General features: G+C 37.7%; 2 protein-coding genes and 1 pseudogene across 2 annotated transcripts; 1 reads left to right on the forward strand and 2 right to left on the reverse strand.

Annotated features, from left to right (window-relative positions):
* Nucleotides 1–282: 282 nt before the first annotated feature.
* LOC120127718 lies at nucleotides 283–8,298 on the forward strand (annotated as a pseudogene).
* An 82-nt stretch (nucleotides 8,299–8,380) lies between these two features.
* Nucleotides 8,381–9,834, reverse strand: LOC120127825 (UDP-glycosyltransferase 91C1). The gene has a single exon (XM_039145643.1). It carries the CDS (start codon nucleotides 9,831–9,833, stop codon nucleotides 8,406–8,408), a length of 1,428 nt encoding a protein of 475 aa, XP_039001574.1. The 5' UTR covers nucleotide 9,834; the 3' UTR covers nucleotides 8,381–8,405.
* A 477-nt stretch (nucleotides 9,835–10,311) lies between these two features.
* On the reverse strand, nucleotides 10,312–14,362 carry LOC120127719 (receptor-like serine/threonine-protein kinase SD1-6). The gene is made up of 7 exons (XM_039145574.1): nucleotides 14,044–14,362; nucleotides 12,533–13,477; nucleotides 11,749–11,891; nucleotides 11,343–11,553; nucleotides 11,011–11,248; nucleotides 10,726–10,873; nucleotides 10,312–10,617 (listed from the first exon to the last, which is right to left on the reverse strand). Exons 1-7 carry the CDS (start codon nucleotides 14,360–14,362, stop codon nucleotides 10,312–10,314), a joined length of 2,310 nt encoding a protein of 769 aa, XP_039001505.1.
* Between the last annotated feature and the right edge of the window lie 3,495 nt (nucleotides 14,363–17,857).

Here is a 17,857-nt window from a genome sequence, read left to right on the forward strand (position 1 = left end):
CAAAATAGTCATTAAATTAATCGATTTTTTATAATTATTATAATATTACAGTGACCATTTGTAACAATATAAAAAATATAATGACCATTTTGTAACTTTAAAAAGCTCAGTGATCAAAACGATTATTTGAGTATAGTTCAGTGACCTTTGATATACTTTACCCTATAGATTATAGTTAATGAATACCGAGGTTACTAGTTTGACATTAATGGAGTTTTCTTATGGGAATGTGTAATTATAAGGAATTTGATCAAAAGTCTTCAAAGTTTTCTAATCTCATCAATGGCGGGCTTTATCTTGCTTCTCTTTTACACCCTCATGTGGTGGCCTCATGTTACACTATCGATTACGGTGGAAAGCTTAAATGCTACTGGTTCGATTAGAGATGGTGATGCCATGGTTTCTGCAGGCGGAATCTTCGAACTCGGATTCTTTACCCCTGGTTCCAGCACCAAAAGGTACTTGGGGATATGGTATACGAATTTGAACGCGACGGTTCCGTGGGTGGCTAATCGGGAAACGCCTCTCAATGACACCTCAGGTGTTCTACATGTTACCAAACATGGAGTCCTTATCCTTGTAGGCGGTAATGGCCACAGGGTGTGGTCTTCCAATGCTTTGAATTTGTCTTTGAGGCCCATCAGTCGTCCAATTGTGCGGCTCATGGACTCCGTGTTGACTAAGCACCGAAAGGTGCATATAATAAATGCACCGAAAAAATGAGTGTTTTTGTTGATTTTTAGACAATGGTTAAATCATAATTTGGTCATTAAACTTTAGGGTATTTACAAATTAGTCCTCAGGTTTCAACTATAAATACCCTAGCTCATTTAGCTTCAAAACCATCCCAAAGCATTCTAGCTTTCTTCCACTACTAGAGAGAATTTAGAGAGTTTCTTGAGAGTTGTTTTCTCCTTTTTTATCAAGAGAGAATTATCATTGTTTTCTCCTTGGTAGATTGAGAGAAGTTGTAATTCCTATTTTCTCATAGTGAAATTCTTCTATCGTTGCCCGTAGTTTTTACCCTATTTAATTTAGGGGTTTTCCACGTAAATTTTGCGTCTCTTTTTATCTTCATTTTTATTTTTTCAAATTATTAGTTGCGATTTTGCTCTATCCGATAGCCGTCTTCCGCAACAATTGGTATCAGAGCTAGATTAGAGTGTGTAATATATGCTTATTGTCTTTGTGGTTGCCACCAAAAGGTGGATCCTCCAACATAAGAAAGTAAGAAGTTATTACCCATTCTTTGAAGGTTCCAGAGAACTATTCACGATAGTGAAATAGTGGGAGCCATCCGTAAACGAAACAATGGCAACGAAATTTGATATTGAAAAGTTCAATGGGAGAAATTTCTCATTGTGGATATTGAAGATGAAGGCCATCCTAAGGAAAGACGGGTGTCTAGCGGCTATCAATGAAAGGCCGGTGGATTTCGCAGATGACATCAAATGGAATGAGATGGACGGGAATGCTATGGCAAAGTTTCATCTAGCATTAGTAGATGAAGTATTGTCAAGCATCGAGGAGAAGAAGACAACTAAGGAGATATGGGATCATCTCATCAAATTGTACGAGGCCACATCGTTGCACAATAAAATTTTCCTTAAGAGGAAATTGTACACTCTCCGTATGCCAGAATCTACTTCAGTGACAGAGCACTTAAATACACTGAACACCTTATTTTCTCAGCTTATATCCTTAAGCTGTAAAATAGGAGAACAAGAACGTGCTGAACTTCTACTTCAAAGTCTACCGGATTCGTACGATCAACTCATCATCAACTTGACAAACAGTAATGTCACCAGTCTAGTCTTCGATGACGTTGCAGGTGCTGTTCTACAAGAAGAAAATCGGCGCAAGAACAAGGAAGACAGACAAGTAAATCTGCAACAAGCAGAAGTGTTGACAACGATGAGAGGGAGATCAACAGAACGTGGCCAAAGCAGCAGACATAAACATGGTAGATCAAAGTCGAGGAGCAAGAAGAATTTAAAGTGCTACCACTGTGGAAAGAAGGGTCACTTGAAGAAGGATTGTTGGAGTCTAAATAAAAACTCCAATCCACAAGGCAATACCGCAAACATTTCAGATGATGGAGATGCTCTATACTGTGAAGCGTCAACCACCGTGGAAGGCAGAAAAAGATTTGCAGATATATGGCTCATTGATTCGGGAGCGACATATCACATAGCCTCAAGAAGAGAATGGTTCCATCATTATGAACCTGTCTCAGGAGGATCTGTATATAGTTGCAATGATCATGCCTTAGAGATCGTTGGTGTGGGAACCATCAAATTGAAGATGTATGATGGAACAATTAAAGTTGTTCGAGATGTGCGGCACGTGAAAGGTCTGAAAAAAAATTTATTATCCTACGGATTGTTGGATAATAATGCTAGCAAGATTGAAACACGGAAAGGAATCATGAAGATGTTCCGTGGAGCGCTTGTGGTGCTGAAAGGTGAAAAGATAGCTGCAAACTTGTACATGCTGAAGGGAGAGACATTGCTAGAAGCAGAAGCCTCTGTTGCCTCATGTAGTTCAGATTCTGCAATGCTATGGCATAAGAAACTTGGACACATGTCAGAACAAGGAATGAAAGTCCTTGTGGAGCAAAAGCTACTTCCAGGCTTAACAAAGGTATCACTTCCTTTGTGTGAGCATTGCATAACAAGTAAGCAGCACCGGTTGAAATTCAACACATCAAATTCTAGAGGCAAAAGTGTTCTAGAATTGGTTCACTCTGACGTATGGCAAGCACTAGTAACGTCCCTAGGTGGAGCAAAATACTTTGTCTCATTTATTGATGACTACTCCAGGAGATGTTGGGTGCACCCTATTAAGAAAAAGTCATACGTGTTTTCAACTTTCAAAAACTTCAAAGCGCGGGTGGAACTTGATTCTGGAAATAAGATCAAGTGTTTCAGAATAGATAATGGAGGAGAATACACAAGCGAAGAATTTGATGACTTTTGCAGGAAAGAAGGCATCAAAAGACAGTTCACAGTGGCGAACACTCCTCAACAAAATGGAGTGGCAGAGTGGATGAACAAAACCTTGTTAGAAAGAACAAGAGCAATGTTGATAGACGCAGGCCTAGAAAAATCATTCTGGGCAGAAGCAGTCAATACCGCCTGTTATTTGGTGAATCGAGCTCCATCAACTGCAATAGAGCTGAAGACACCAATGGAGATGTGGACTAGTAAACCAGTTGATTATTCAAACCTCCATGTATTTGGAAGTATTGTGTACGTGATGTACAACGCCCAAGAAATTTCAAAGCTGGATCCAAAATCCAGAAAATGCAAATTCTTGGGATATGCTGATGGAGTAAAGGGGTATCGCTTGTGGGATCCCACTGCCCGCAAAATGATCATTAGCAGGGATGTTATCTTTGTAGAAGATAAGCTACAAAGAAAAGAAGACAATGACAGCGCTGAAAAGTCAGAGACTACACAGATACATGTAGAAAAGGAGTTTGAACAAGGAGATTCTTCTGAAGCAGAACCAGCACATGATGAACAAGAACCAGAGAGTTCTGAAGCTCCAACAACTCGTCAATCAGATCGTGTGAGAAGACGTCCCAATTGGCACTCAGATTATGTTATAGAAGGAAATGTAGCATACTGTCTTTTAACAGAGGATGGTGAGCCATCAACATATCAGGAGGTAATAAACAGCTCAAATGCTTCACTGTGGATGATGGCGATGCAAGAAGAAATTGAAGCCCTTCATAAAAATAACACATGGGACCTTGTGCCACTACCACAAGGAAGGAAGCCAATTGGTAACAAATGGGTTTTCAAAATCAAGCGAAATGGTGACGATCAAGTGGAGAGGTATCGTGCAAGACTGGTGGTCAAAGGATATGCTCAGAAAGAAGGTATTGATTTCAATGAAATTTTTTCTCCTATGGTTCGACTAACAACAGTTCGAGTAGTCTTGGCAATGTGTGCTACATTGAATTTACATTTGGAACAACTAGATATTAAAACAGCTTTTCTTCATGGAAATCTTAAAGAAGAGATTTATATGCTCCAGCCTGAAGGTTTTGAAGAAAACGAAAAGAAGAACTTGGTTTGCAGGTTGAACAAATCTTTGTACGGTCTAAAGCAGGCGCCGAGGTGTTGGTATAAGAGATTTGATTCCTTCATTATGTGCCTTGGATACAACAGACTTAATGCAGACCCTTGTGCTTATTTCAAGAGGTTTGGTGATAACGATTTTGTTATATTGCTGTTGTATGTGGATGACATGTTGGTTTCAGGACCCAACAAAGATCATATTGAAGAATTGAAGGCACAACTGGCTAGGGAATTTGAAATGAAGGACTTGGGATCAGCAAACAAGATTCTAGGGATGCAAATTCACCGAGACAGAAGTAATAGGAAGATTTGGCTTTCACAAAAGAATTACTTGAAGAAAATCTTGTCACGATTTAGCATACAAGATTGTAAGCCAATTTCTACCCCTCTTCCTATTAACTTCAAATTATCCTCCAGTATGAGTCCTAGCAGTGAAGAAGAGAGGATGGAGATGTCTCAAGTACCGTATGCATCAGCAGTGGGAAGTTTAATGTTCGCTATGATATGCACAAGACCAGACATTGCACAAGCAGTGGGAGTGGTTAGTCGATATATGACGAATCCAGGCAAAGAGCATTGGAATACAGTAAAGAGGATCCTGAGATACATTAAAGGGACCTCAAATGTTGTATTATGTTATGGAGGATCAAACTTACTAATCAATGGGTATGTAGATTCTGACTATGCAGGGGATTTGGATAAAAGGAAATCTACTACAGGATATGTGTTCAAAGTTGCTGGTGGAGCTGTAAGCTGGGTTTCAAAATTGCAGTCAGTTGTGGCTACATCCACAACAGAAGTAGAATATGTAACAGCTACACAAGCAGTAAAGAAGCAATTTGGTTGAAGATGCTATTGGAGGAGCTTGGGCACAATCAAGAGTATGTCTCTCTGTTTTGTGACAGTCAAAGCGCTTTGCATCTAGCAAGGAATCCAACATTTCATTCAAGGACAAAGTACATACGAGTTCAATATCATTTCATTCGTGAAAAGGTGGAAGAAGGGACGGTAGATATACAGAAGATCCATACCAAAGACAACATAGCAGATTTCATGACGAAGGCGATCAACGCTGATAAATTTACTTGGTGTCGATCCTCTTGTGGCCTGTCAGAGACGTAAGCAACATGATGGTATAAGGTAGAAAGAATGGTGTGAAGATATGATTGTTCCAATCAAATCTTCAAGTGGGAGATTATTGACTAAGCACCGAAAGGTGCATATAATAAATGCACCGAAAAAATGAGTTGTTTTTGTTGATTTTTGGACAATGGCTAAATCATAATTTAGTCATTAAACTTTAGGGTATTTACAAATTAGTCCTTAGGTTTCAACTATAAATACCCTAGCTCATTTAGCTTCAAAACCATCCCAAAGCATTCTAGCTTTCTTCCACTACTAGAGAGAATTTAGAGAGTTTCTTGAGAGTTGTTTTCTCCTTTTTTTATCAAGAGAGAATTATCATTGTTTTCTCCTTGGTAGATTGAGAGAAGTTGTAATTCCTATTTTCTCATAGTGAAATTCTTCTACCGTTGCCCGTGGTTTTTACCCTATTTAATTTACGGGTTTTTCACGTAAATTTTGTGTCTCTTTTTATCTTCATTTTTATTTTCTCAAATTATCAGTTGCGATTTTGCTCTATCCGATAGCCGTCTTCCGCAACACTCCGGAAATCTCATTGTTACTGATGGAACAGGTGATGCAGATTCGGGGAACTTCATTTGGCAGAGTTTCAATTATCCATGTGATACATTCATTGCAGGCATGAAGATTGGAAAGGACTTCAGAACTGGCCTGGACCAGTTCTTGACATCATGGACAAATCCTGATGATCCTTCACCGGGTATGTTCGCATACCGGTTTGAGCTATCCGGTTTTCCAGAGGTTATAGTAAGAGATAATTCCACCATAAGATTTCGTTCCGGACCTTACAATGGCCTGCGGTTAAGTGGTATGCTTGAAATGAAAGAAAATCCTATTTATACATATGATTTCGTTTTCAATAAACAAGATCTATACCTAACTTTCAATCCACGCAACAGTTCAACTCTTTTAAGGGGAGTGCTAAGTAGTGAGAATGGATCCATAGTTCCCTTCATGTGGAATGATCCGAATCGAGTTTGGATCCAAAATCTTCCGCTTTACATCGAATATGCATTGTGTGGTGCAAATGGCATATGTGAAAACAACAGGTCCCCTGTTTGTAGTTGCTTGTCAGGCTTTTCACCAAACAATCCCGAGGAATGGAATGCAGTACCAGGGTCAGGTAGCTGCGGGAGAAACACTCAACTAAACTGCTCCGGTGACAGATATAAGGGTCTCCGATTTAAAAGTGCCGGAAATCAAACATTCATGGTATAATTACAGTATGAACTTACAGGAGTGCAAGGACCTGTGTTCTTCAAATTGTTCGTGCACAGCTTATGCTAATTTGGACATTACAAATGGAGGAAGCGGGTGCTTGCTCTGGTTTACTGACCTTATCAATATGAGATATATAAGCGATAGCGGTCAAGATATATATGTAAAGGTTGCCGCATCAGAAATAGGTATGAAATATCCTCTATTCTTGAAACTTGGGTCTTTCTATTCCGTACAGATTTAAACGATTGCTTGTGTTATAAGGTAAAATATCGGATTACCTTATTCTTGTTTCATTGATGTTCTGCTATTTGCTTTCTATACAGCTCAAGACGAGAGCACAAGACTTGCCACGAAAGAAAAAAACAGAACAAGGATCATAGCAATGTCGTCTGTACTGTCTGCAGGAGTGCTGATTGCAGTCCTAACCGTAGTCTTGTTTCTGCGAAGGAAGAAGAACCTTAAGGGTAAAGCAATTGTTTCATTTTCGAACTCGTTTCTCCAATGCTAATGGTGTTAATACATAATTTTTACTCAACTTTGCTATTTCATAGGATTGCTGGCACACAAATCATATAACTTTTCTGATTATCAAAGTAGCAAAGAAGATCTAGAGTTACCATTATTTGATTTAAGAGCTATCGTTTCTGCAACCTATAACTTCTCATTCAAGAATATACTTGGTGAAGGAGGTTTCGGATGTGTCTACAAGGTAACTATATGATAAAATGCCATAAAAAATACCATACAAACGATTCCAACTTCTATATTCTTACCCAGCAATGATGAAACAACCTTTGATGAATGATTATGTGCTTTTTTTAGGGTTTTTTGAAAGATGGACAAGAAATTGCAGTGAAGCGGCTGTCTAGGAGTTCTAAACAAGGAATCAATGAGTTCACAAATGAAGCTAAACATATTGCAAAAGTTCAGCACAGGAATTTAGTGAGGCTTCTCGGATGCTGTATTCAAGCAGATGAAAAGATGTTGATCTATGAATACTTGCCAAACAAAAGCCTCGATTTCTTTATCTTCGGTACGTCTTTTATCTGCTCCAAGAAGTTCATTTTGCTTATGTCCTTATCTCAATCTCCAGATTAAACTATATTCAAAGATCTAACATGCAATAAACAATGGCTTCTGTTAAGATCAAACTCAAAGCATGTCGCTAGATTGGTCAACACGCTACCAAATTATCAACGGGATCGCTCGAGGGCTCCTTTATCTCCATGAAGATTCGAGACAAGAATAATACATAGAGATCTGAAAGCTGCTAATGTGCTATTAGACTATCTCCAAGCTTGATTTCTTAGATTTCGAGTGTGTGTTTTCTCAGTGGTTACATGTCTCCGGAGTATGCGATTGATGGACTTTACTCGATCAAATCCGATGTTTTCAGCTTTGGAGTTTTGGTTTTAGAAATAGTGAGTGGGAAAAGAAATAGAGGATTCATTCATCCAGACCATCACCAAAACCTTCTCGGACATGTAAGTGTCTTAACTATAAAACTCATAAATCTAAGATGCAAGTGCTATAAATGTTAAGAACAATATTATTTGTATAGGCGTGGAGGCTGTTCTGCAACGGGAATTCAATGGAACTGGTCTCCGATTCGATCAAAAACACCTGCAATCCCTCGGAAGTACTGCGATCTATTCAGGTCGGCCTGCTATGCGTGCAACGCAGTCTCGAAGATAGACCAACTATGTCAAATGTTGTACTTATGTTAAGTAGTGAAGTTCTTTTGAATCAGCCTAAACAACCAGGATTTTTCAACGAGAGAGATCTTATTATTCTTCATCAGATGTTCAAAAACATACTTGTTCTAATGATTTCTCGTTTACAGTAATTGAGGCAAGATAATGCATATTTCATGTAACGCTTGTGTATTCTTATCTTCATTGTAAAAAGAAATAGCTTACGTACTGGTATTAATTCCATTCATTCCGATACAAATCATTCCCTGTGTCCATAATCCTCCAGTTGACTTACAAATTTGTCCACCCAACCACCATTCCTCCCCGGATCTCCAAAACAACCCTTCATTGCTTTTGCCATTTCTCTCAACCCCTTGCCTGATTCTTCCAACACCGCCGCCCGAACCGACTCGGCCACCACCTCGCTCGTGAACCATCCATCTGATTGGTTTCTCGGTATCTCTAGACCCACACCTATGTTCTGGAACAACCTGACATTTAATCCTTGGTCATTCAACATTGGAAGCATTATCAGAACTCGGCCCAACCTCAATGCCTCTATAACCGAGTTCCAACCACAGTGGGTCAAGAATCCCCCAATCGACTCGTGACTCAGTATCTTCACTTGTGGCGCCCAGCCCAAGTAAAGGAACCCACGTCCCTTGACTCGCTCCTTGAATCCATCCGGCTGCATTTCCAACTCTGACTCGCTTGTTCCAGGTGTGTTCTTCAGTACCCAAAAGAAAGGTAAACCTGATTCCTCCAACCCGTTAGCCAACTCACCGAGTTCTTCTTTACTTAACCCCATCGCTACGTAAACCACTGAATTGACTCTCTGTTCATCTAACCACTTTCTAACACAAACCCATTTTTCATCGTCCAGGATGTCATCTAATTCTTCCGGTATCGGCGGTAAAAACCCAACCGGCATCACCGGTTTTTCATACAGCCGCCCCAAAAGATCGAGCCACTCCGGTTCGAACTCGGCTGAGCTTCTAACGACAACAACTTCACTCTCTTGAATCGTAACACCGAATCGGACAGTGTCGGGTGGTCCAAAGTTATCCTCGTCCGTCCGTTGGAAATATTTAATTATTTCATGCAAACGGTAAGCCAGGTTGGATTCGAAAGGAACCCAGCTGGGAACTTTCGTGAAGTCCTCACCCGTCGACCTTGCATCATCTCCACCGCTACCGATCAACGTGGACGGTGAGCCCATGAAGGATAAGCATGCAGCTGAGAAGACAGCGAAGAAAGCGCGCGAGACACCTAGCTGCGCTGCCACAGAGGGAAGCCAATAAGAAGCGTAGTCGTAGATTATCCAATCGGGTTTGGAGGATTGAAGGAAAGAGGAAAGAAGCGGTTTTAGGAGATCGAGGGCGTGTTTGAGTGATTGCTGCTGGTTATGATCAGTGATGTCCATGGAGGATTCGGCGAGGTATGGTAAGTTGGGAACTGGGGGCAAGGGGAAGGAGATTAGGGTCATGTGGGAAGATAGATTTGATGGGATTTTTGGAAGTTTAGAGAGGTTTCCCGTGGTCGAAACGAAGGAGATTTTATGACCCTTCAAAGCTAAGAGCTTGGAGAGACGAAAGAAAGGGATGAAATGACCCATTGCAAGCCATGGGAACATCACTATGTGCAGAGATTTCCTGTTATCCATTGAATTGGGAATGGGAATAAACATACTCTATGGTCAATAATTCAACTAATATATTTAAGTTTCAACACACGACCTCATATATATATATGGTGAATCCTCCCCTGCTTGATGAAGCATGAGAGCATATATACATACATGGATACTCTGAATGCCGAGGCATTGACAGCTTCGTGCACTCAAAACCATACCATTTAATCCCAACAATCTAAATCTAATATACTGTAGATAAACAGGCAAAAACTGCAGATTTTTATAGTTCGTGCTAATTCGACAGAAACTAAAAGAATGTACAGGGGACATATAAGAGTTTTATCCTCAAAATAACACTGGTATCCTTTCATTATTGATATACCCGATTACATTTGTCAGCCCAGAGTTTAAGGCTTAAGATCAAAGCATAAAAGAAAAAAAAATCTAAATGGCATCTCATTTTGGCTTTCCAAATAGTTCAGATAGAGTTAATTCAGGAATATTGTAGTTCTACTAAAAACCTGACTTTGTATTACCGAGCATCCAAGACTGAAAATGTTACATCATTTACAGAGCAAATTTCAGACCTGCTCTGTTTTGCCATGTCTTTCGTCATTCTTGTTGCATTGAAGAAAGCTGGTTGTTTAGGAGAAAGTAAGACCGAGCTTTCATTGGTAAGCATCGAGAAAACATCGGACATGGTCGGTCTATCGTCTGCAATTTCTTTGACGCAAAGTAGCCCTATGTTGACATATCTGATTGCCAAATGTGTAGGCATTTTCTCTAGCGTTGGATCAACTAAGTCCACTGGACTGTTGCTGGTCCACAAACTCCATGCCTTCAATCACAGGAAAAAGAAAGAAAGAAAAGAAAACAGTATTTGAGTTGAATGGTAATACAGTTTGAATTCATGAAGTAAAACTGTTAATGCCGTTTAGAAACTCACGTGGGCGAGAAGTTGGAGAGAATTAGACTGATAAAAACCAGTGTTCTTCTTCCCACTCACAATCTCCAGTAGCAAGACTCCGAAGCTAAACACATCAGATTTCACTGAAAACAGGCCTTCAAGAGCATACTCCGGGGCCATATAACCACTGGAAGTGAATGTTCAACTCAAAGTTGTTAATAATTGTGCACAGTTATGCGATGTAAAGCATAGTCAGTGACACAAATTACAGTCGGGGAGTTTATATCACGGGGAGGGGGATTCCATTGTTCATTGTTTACTTACTAAGTTCCAACGACTCTAGTTGTATTTGCTTGTAATTCCTCCCCCAAAAAAATTCTCGCCATTCCGAAATCTGAAATCTTGGGATTCATGTTGCTATCCAACAGAATGTTACTAGCCTTCAAATCTCTGTGAATGATTCTCAATCTAGAATATTGATGAAGATATAGAAGCCCCTGCACAATGCCTTCAGTGATCCGAACACGAGTCTCCCAATCAAGTACCCAACGTTTGACCAAATCTGTAGTACATCAGGATGTTGCTAATCAGTATTCTATTGGTTTCCAAGTAAAAAAGGATTGAAAACAGATCTAAACATCTGATGAAATACCAACCAAAAAGGAAAAAGTCCAAGCTCTTATTTGGCATGTATTCATAAATTGGTATCTTCTCATCTCGTTCAAGGCAACATCCTAAAAGCCTGACAAGGTTCTTGTGCTGGAGTTTGGCTATGACAAGTGCTTCGTTTTTCAACTCCTCCCATCCTTGTCCAGATCTTCTTGATAGTCTTTTGACAGCTATCTCATGACCTTTCAGTAATACTCCCTGAAATTAATAAGCCCTGGATTGGTTTTGATTTAAATTGCAGTCCATGTACATGTTTTTGGCCTGGTAACATTTATTACAATTGCAGATCTAATCCGTCTAATCGTTACTAGGGACTCGAAAATATAACATAGCACAGTAACGTCTTGTTGAAATCATTGGTGAACCCTGCAATGATAAGGAAAAAGTTCATACCTTATAAACAGGTCCGAAACCGCCTTCACCAAGCTTATTTTCCACTGAAAATTTATCTGTTGCAGCAGAAACGCTTGCAAAACTGAATAGTTGGAGTTTTGATTTGTTTTTTTTGACGAATTCCAGGCTCCTTTTCTTCCTTCAAGTCTGTATCATCAGCTTCTAGGCTCACTGCCAAATCAAATTTTAGCAAATCCTCCCCTGAAAGTTGCAGAGAAATGAACTTACAATGTTATATATGAACACTACTCGGTAAAGAATATAAAAAGGGACAGAGTTTTACCTCTCGGCTGAAGCCTTCTTCTGATGAAATAAATGACAAACCCCAAAACAAGCGTAAAAAAAGATAATGTTAGTACGACAATTATCCAAAGCTGCCTGTTGTGTCCTTTGTTCGTTTGATCTTTTGTTGTTCCATTTGTTGAATTTGTGTCTACGAAACAAAATCGAATATGTAAGGACCCAAAGAAGAAAAACAGAATCCAATACAAAGTTAATGCATATTTCAGATCATAATTGTTATTTGTCCTACCATTTTTAATTAGCTCTGAAGCTGCAAGCTTGAGATAAAAGTTATTTCCATCAACATCATCTTGTGGAAGTTGCTTGAGATCGAACAAATCTCCATACCAGACCAAGCATCCAAGCTTGAGCTCGACGTCATAAGCATAAGCAGTTCAAGAACAGTTTCTCAAACACTCAGATTTGCAGTCTGCTGCATTACTAATAAGTTTTAACTCATGTCCACCACTTGGATAATCTACAAAAAAACATCAAAAGAAACCATCAATCTGAACTTGAACTTCTTCGGTGCTGCACTGCAAGTCAGCTTTTCTCATGCAACCTTCAGATTCCCCATTCTTAATAGGTTCAAAACCTTCCAAACAGCTGCACGGTGTTTCAGCAGTGATGCTGCAAATGCTGAAAACACCACATTGATGATACGGACACATTGAAGACTCTAATGTATGCCAACGTTGGTCATCTTCAGACCAAGACTGTAGCTTAAGCTGCCCAAACTCATCCAGTACAATCTGTGTAACCTCAGAAGTATTTGGAAATTTCCAATATCCCTGACGTGACAGATCAAAACTTAGAAAGAGATTTCGGTTATCAGTCCAGTATGTTTTGAAACCCTTCTTAATAAGTAAAATCCAATCTCTTAGTTCCAAAGAGAATGAACCGGGGGCTGGATCCTCCGAAGTTTTCCACGACACTAGCAACCCATTATGTCCAAATAATCTATCATCTTGAAGAGTCATTCCAGGCAAAATAGTATTTGTTTCATCCTTAAAACTTTCCCATAAAACTTGTAAGCTACCATGATCGAGCAAGGCAAGGTTACCTGAATCTAGTAGCTGTGCATAAGTGTTGCGGTTGGTGATACCGCCTGTCACATCATAGACCGTCCTGTCATCTGAAATCACAAGCTTTCCGTCGTCACTGATGCTAAGATTCAAGGATTGCCCGGGGAATGGATACTCTCTGTTAGCTACCCAAACAATGCTTCGGTTAGACACTTTATGCCATATGCCAACATAGTACTTCGAGGTATTTCCTGGAGAAAAGAACCCAAGTTCGAATCTCCCCCCAACTGATATAATTGTATTGGGATATGTAATAGGCTGACCTTTTTCAATCGTATTAGCGCCATTGATAACTTGGAAGGCAAGGAATGGAAAAACCAACAAGTTGAGAAGAGAGGCAAACCTACTTCTCATGTTTTTGTCTGAAAGTGGCCAGCCACAAAAAAGGTCTTTTCATTGCATTCTACAAATTTGACACCCAAAAAAAAAACCATAGTTTTGTTTGACTTAGTCCATTGATCAGATAATATTCTAATGCCATGAAAGATTACTTAGGTATTCAAAATGTTGAAAAGTCACCTGAAATTTCTTCCGACAAAGATGGTGATTTGATTGAATATGTAAAAATAGACCAACTAGAGGAACACTAACTTGGTCAGTAAACAATAGTGAATGAAATTTCATGTAGCAAAGTGTCATACATTCACACAGTTCATTTTTTTTTTTTTCTTGTTGATTTACTTTTAGAAGTGTACTTAACTTACAATTACAAATACAGCAATATCAGATGAATTAGAGAAAAGTATGTGTTCTACTGTACTTGGTCTAAAATCGTGATTCTAGACGAACCAGGAAATGAAGCAATAATTTTTTCTGATCATAGTTTGGTCAAAGGCTCCTTTAATTGAATATAGGAGTCAATCTTTTGGTAATAACAAGCTTAGTTTGTCAAAACATGCTCTGCATGACTTTTCAATAATGTACAAACTTCCCAAGTAAATCAGGAATTTCTCTCTTTCTCCAAGAATTGTTATAGTGGCTGCATTGTAACTATGCATTATTCGATGCAGCTGTATCTGTGTTCGAACTCTTTTCGGCAAAGAAACATGGCTCTTTCGGGTGAGGAAGGTCGAGTCTCCATTTTGTAACATAAAATTTGCAGATGACATTGTTGGCCTATCTTCAGGAAAACTCTGAACACATAATAAGTCTACATGTGTACATCTTAGAATTTGAGATTCAACGACCAGATCCTTCAAACATGTATGGATCAACTCCAAGGCCTTGCCTTCATCCAAAGCAGACATGGTGTCTGCAATAATTTGATATATATACAGGCATTCAAATCCTCAAATGATTAAGGTAATGTATCTCTCATTGTTTTACTATAATTTTTTATTAAGTTTCCGGATGACAGATCCTTCGAACTTTTCCATGACGATAAAGATCATTCTAATCCTGTCTTTAAGCTCTTCCCCAACTTCATGCATGGCAATAATGTGTCCGATGGATAGTCAAAGCTCTGCCAAAGATATGTTTCGGATTTCCAGCTTATGTTCTGTTTGAGAACAAAGTTTCCAGAATGCAAGAGGTGTGCAACCGGAGCTTCTGCTTTTCTAGGGACCATCGAAGACCAAATGGTGCTGTTTCTTCCATCAAGTATAAGATTTCCATCACCAGTGTCTCTTCATCAACGTTGGATCATGCCGGAGTCAGCGTATCAGCTGCAAACTTGAACTGTATGTTTAATAACAGAATCAAAGTGTACGCTACAGCGCTTACCATATGCCGCCATTGACACAAGATGGGACTGTTGCAATTAGCTTACTATACTATAGCGTGAAGATGAGGTTAGATTTGAAAATATTAGGTTCAAAGAATGAGTTTGATTGTAGACAAAACGGGTAGATAGGCGAATTTTGTACCTTTCTCAACCAAAAAAAGTCTTTTACCCAAAAAAAATAATTTTCTAAATTGGTGTTCTATTAGATTTTATATGGTTTAAATTAGTTTTTTTAATTTGTAAATCGAAGATAATTAAATGTTAACATATTTTAACATATAATTTTCATAAAATATCAATCAAATTAAAATTTTATTAATTATTTTATTAAAAACTTATGTGAACATTTTCGGATAAATTATATTTTTTGTGTGAAATTTATCATTTATGAGTTATTATTTTAAAATTTGATCCAAAATTAAGGGAGGTTTACGGCTTTAATGAAGGGAAGATTTTTAAGGAAACTGCATTGAAACTTCCTTTGTCGTAAATAGTGCAACGAAAGAATCAATCCAAAGTATTTTTTAAATATTTTTGTGTTCTTTATGATATATATGTCTTGTTTTTGTCTAAATAAATATAAATATTATTAGTCAAGAAAATAAATATAAATATATTATGTGTATAAATAATATTATTTGAATTTAAATCACTTAATAAAGATTTTTAATCTTTAACAATAAGATCACTCTAAAAATACCTAATATATTTTTATTTTCCCCTTTTATTGCAATAATATGCCACTTATATCACATTATTTATTATAAATTCATATAGATTTTTTTAATAGTCTAGTGTGATTATAAGATAATATTTGTTTAGAACTTTCTTAAACGCATACATACTCCACAAACAAATTGTTTCAACTTAGGACTCCAGAGAGAACAATACTCATTTAATCACTGAGGCAAGTTTTAAGTTCATATAATTATAAAATTACTTTTTGGTTTCCCCTAAAATGATAAAATTATGATATAATTTTTAACCTCGTCTATATTGATTATCATTATATCCTTCATTATAATAATAAATTTTAATTATAATTAGTCAAATATTATTTACAATTATACTTATAATTATACTTGTAACTTAAAACACAAAAAATCATATATATATATATATATATATATATATATTATATTTTAATGTTTTTGGATATTTTTCCTCTAAAATTGAAATTAAATCAAAACAAAAATATGTTTAGGTTTTTAAAGTTTCAAAATAATATTAATACAATATTATGGATGTATTAGGTAAAGAAATATATAATTTTTTAAAAAGGATATTAATCTACCTTAACATATAGATAAAACTTTTATTAAAATCTGAAATTTATCAATAAATGTTTTTTGAATGTATAAAATAGGAATGGCAACGGGTCGGTTTGGGTCAGGTTTGGGGCGGGTTTTGCTCGCCCCGTCCCCGAACCCAAAATGAATCCTTGTCCCCGACCCCGACGGTTTTTTTATCAAGGCGCCCAGTCGAGGATTTTTTTTGCCCCGTCTCCGAACCCGACCCGAAATATTATACCCAAACCCGAACCCAAAAATATTTTATATATATTATATAAAAATATAAAATATATATATATATATATATAATCGGGGCGGGCGGGGCGGGGATACCTTGCCCCGAACCCAAACCCGGCCTGAAAAAATCTCCGAAAATAATCCCTGAACCCGAACCCGACCCGAACTTGACCGGGTTTCGGATTTTCCCCTCGGGTTCGGGTCATACCATCCTAGGTTGGGATGTGGCAGCGGCGGAGGGGCGAGGGCTGTCGGCAGCCGTGGAAGCTGGAGCGGCGCCGCGTGGCCCTAGGGTATCAAACCCTAGGTTTCCTTCTGGCATCATCTGGACCGTTGGATCTTATCAGATCAACGGCTGTGAGCTGAGGCGGCTGATCAAATTAGGGTTAGGAAACCCTAACTAAAACCCAAATATTTAGGGTTTCTGGTTGGATTTGGACCGTTTTAGTTGGTTTGTAACTGGGCCGGTTTAATTGTAATTGGTTTGTAAATTTATTTGTATTTAAATTTTAATAAATTAATAATAATAATAATAATAATAATAATAATGATAATAATAATATTAATAATAATAAGGATAATAATAATAATAATAATAATATGGATAAAAAAAAATTTAGTATCTTCAGCTGCCCTTTGCTCATTCTTGTGTTAACAAGAATAGGGCAAAGATGAAAAGATAATAAATTTTTTATCCATTTGACTTTACTTTGATCATTATGGAGATATTGAATAAATTCTTCTTTTCTCCAAATAAGTTCTTCTTATTATGAACTTTTGCTGGGGGATGATGATGACCCCTTTTTTGTAGAGTCATTCAAAAGGTTGAATAAGCTCTTGATGATTCTTCTCATTATGAACTTTCTCTTCCTTCTTCAGATGAGTTCTTCTCATTATGAACTTTACCTGGCAATGTTGATCCATCAAATGATGAATTCAAGCAAAAGGTTGAACAAATTCTTCTCATTATGAACTTCTTCTTCCTTCTTCAGATGAGTTCTTCTCATTATGAACTTTCTCTGGAAAAGATGATTCACCAAATGATGGATTCAGGTAAAAGGTTGAACAAATTCTTCTCATTATGAATTTCTTCTTCCTTCTTCAGATGAGTTCTTCTCATTATGAACCTTCTCTGGCAATGTTGATCCATCAAATGATGAATTTAAACAAAAAGTTGAACAAGTTCTTCTCATTATGAACTTCTTCTTCTTTCTTCAGATGAGTTCTTCTCATTATGAACTTTCTCTGGAAAAGCTGATCCATCAAATGACGGATTCAAGTAAAAGGTTGAACAAATTCTTCTCATTATAAACTTCTTCTTCCTTCTTCAGATGAATTCTTCTCATTATGAACCTTCTTTGGAAAAGCTGTTCTATCAAATGATGGATTCAAATCTTTGCTAAAATCTTTGAAATTCCTGTTAAAAATTCAACATAGATGAAAATGAATGAAAATGCACCTATTTTTGTAAACACTTAAAATATGATGCA

This window comes from Hibiscus syriacus, unplaced genomic scaffold, assembly GCF_006381635.1.
Source record: "Hibiscus syriacus cultivar Baekdansim isolate YM2019G1 unplaced genomic scaffold, ASM638163v2 tig00110472_pilon, whole genome shotgun sequence".
Taxonomy (NCBI): Eukaryota; Viridiplantae; Streptophyta; class Magnoliopsida; order Malvales; family Malvaceae; genus Hibiscus; species Hibiscus syriacus.

What these genes read in the sequence shown, in the direction of transcription:
- LOC120127825 (XM_039145643.1), bottom strand. Translation starts at nt 9,833, where the DNA reads ATGTTTATTCCCATTCCCAATTCAATGGATAACAGGAAATCTCTGCAC.
- LOC120127719 (XM_039145574.1), bottom strand. Translation starts at nt 14,362, where the DNA reads ATGTCTGCTTTGGATGAAGGCAAGGCCTTGGAGTTGATCCATACATGT. An exon ending in CTTGGACTTTTTCCTTTTTG is followed by an intron (nt 11,249 to 11,342) that starts GTTGGTATTTCA and finishes GATGTACTACAG; the next exon opens with ATTTGGTCAAACGTTGGGTA. An exon ending in ACTAGAGTCGTTGGAACTTA is followed by an intron (nt 10,874 to 11,010) that starts GTAAGTAAACAA and finishes ATTCACTTCCAG; the next exon opens with TGGTTATATGGCCCCGGAGT.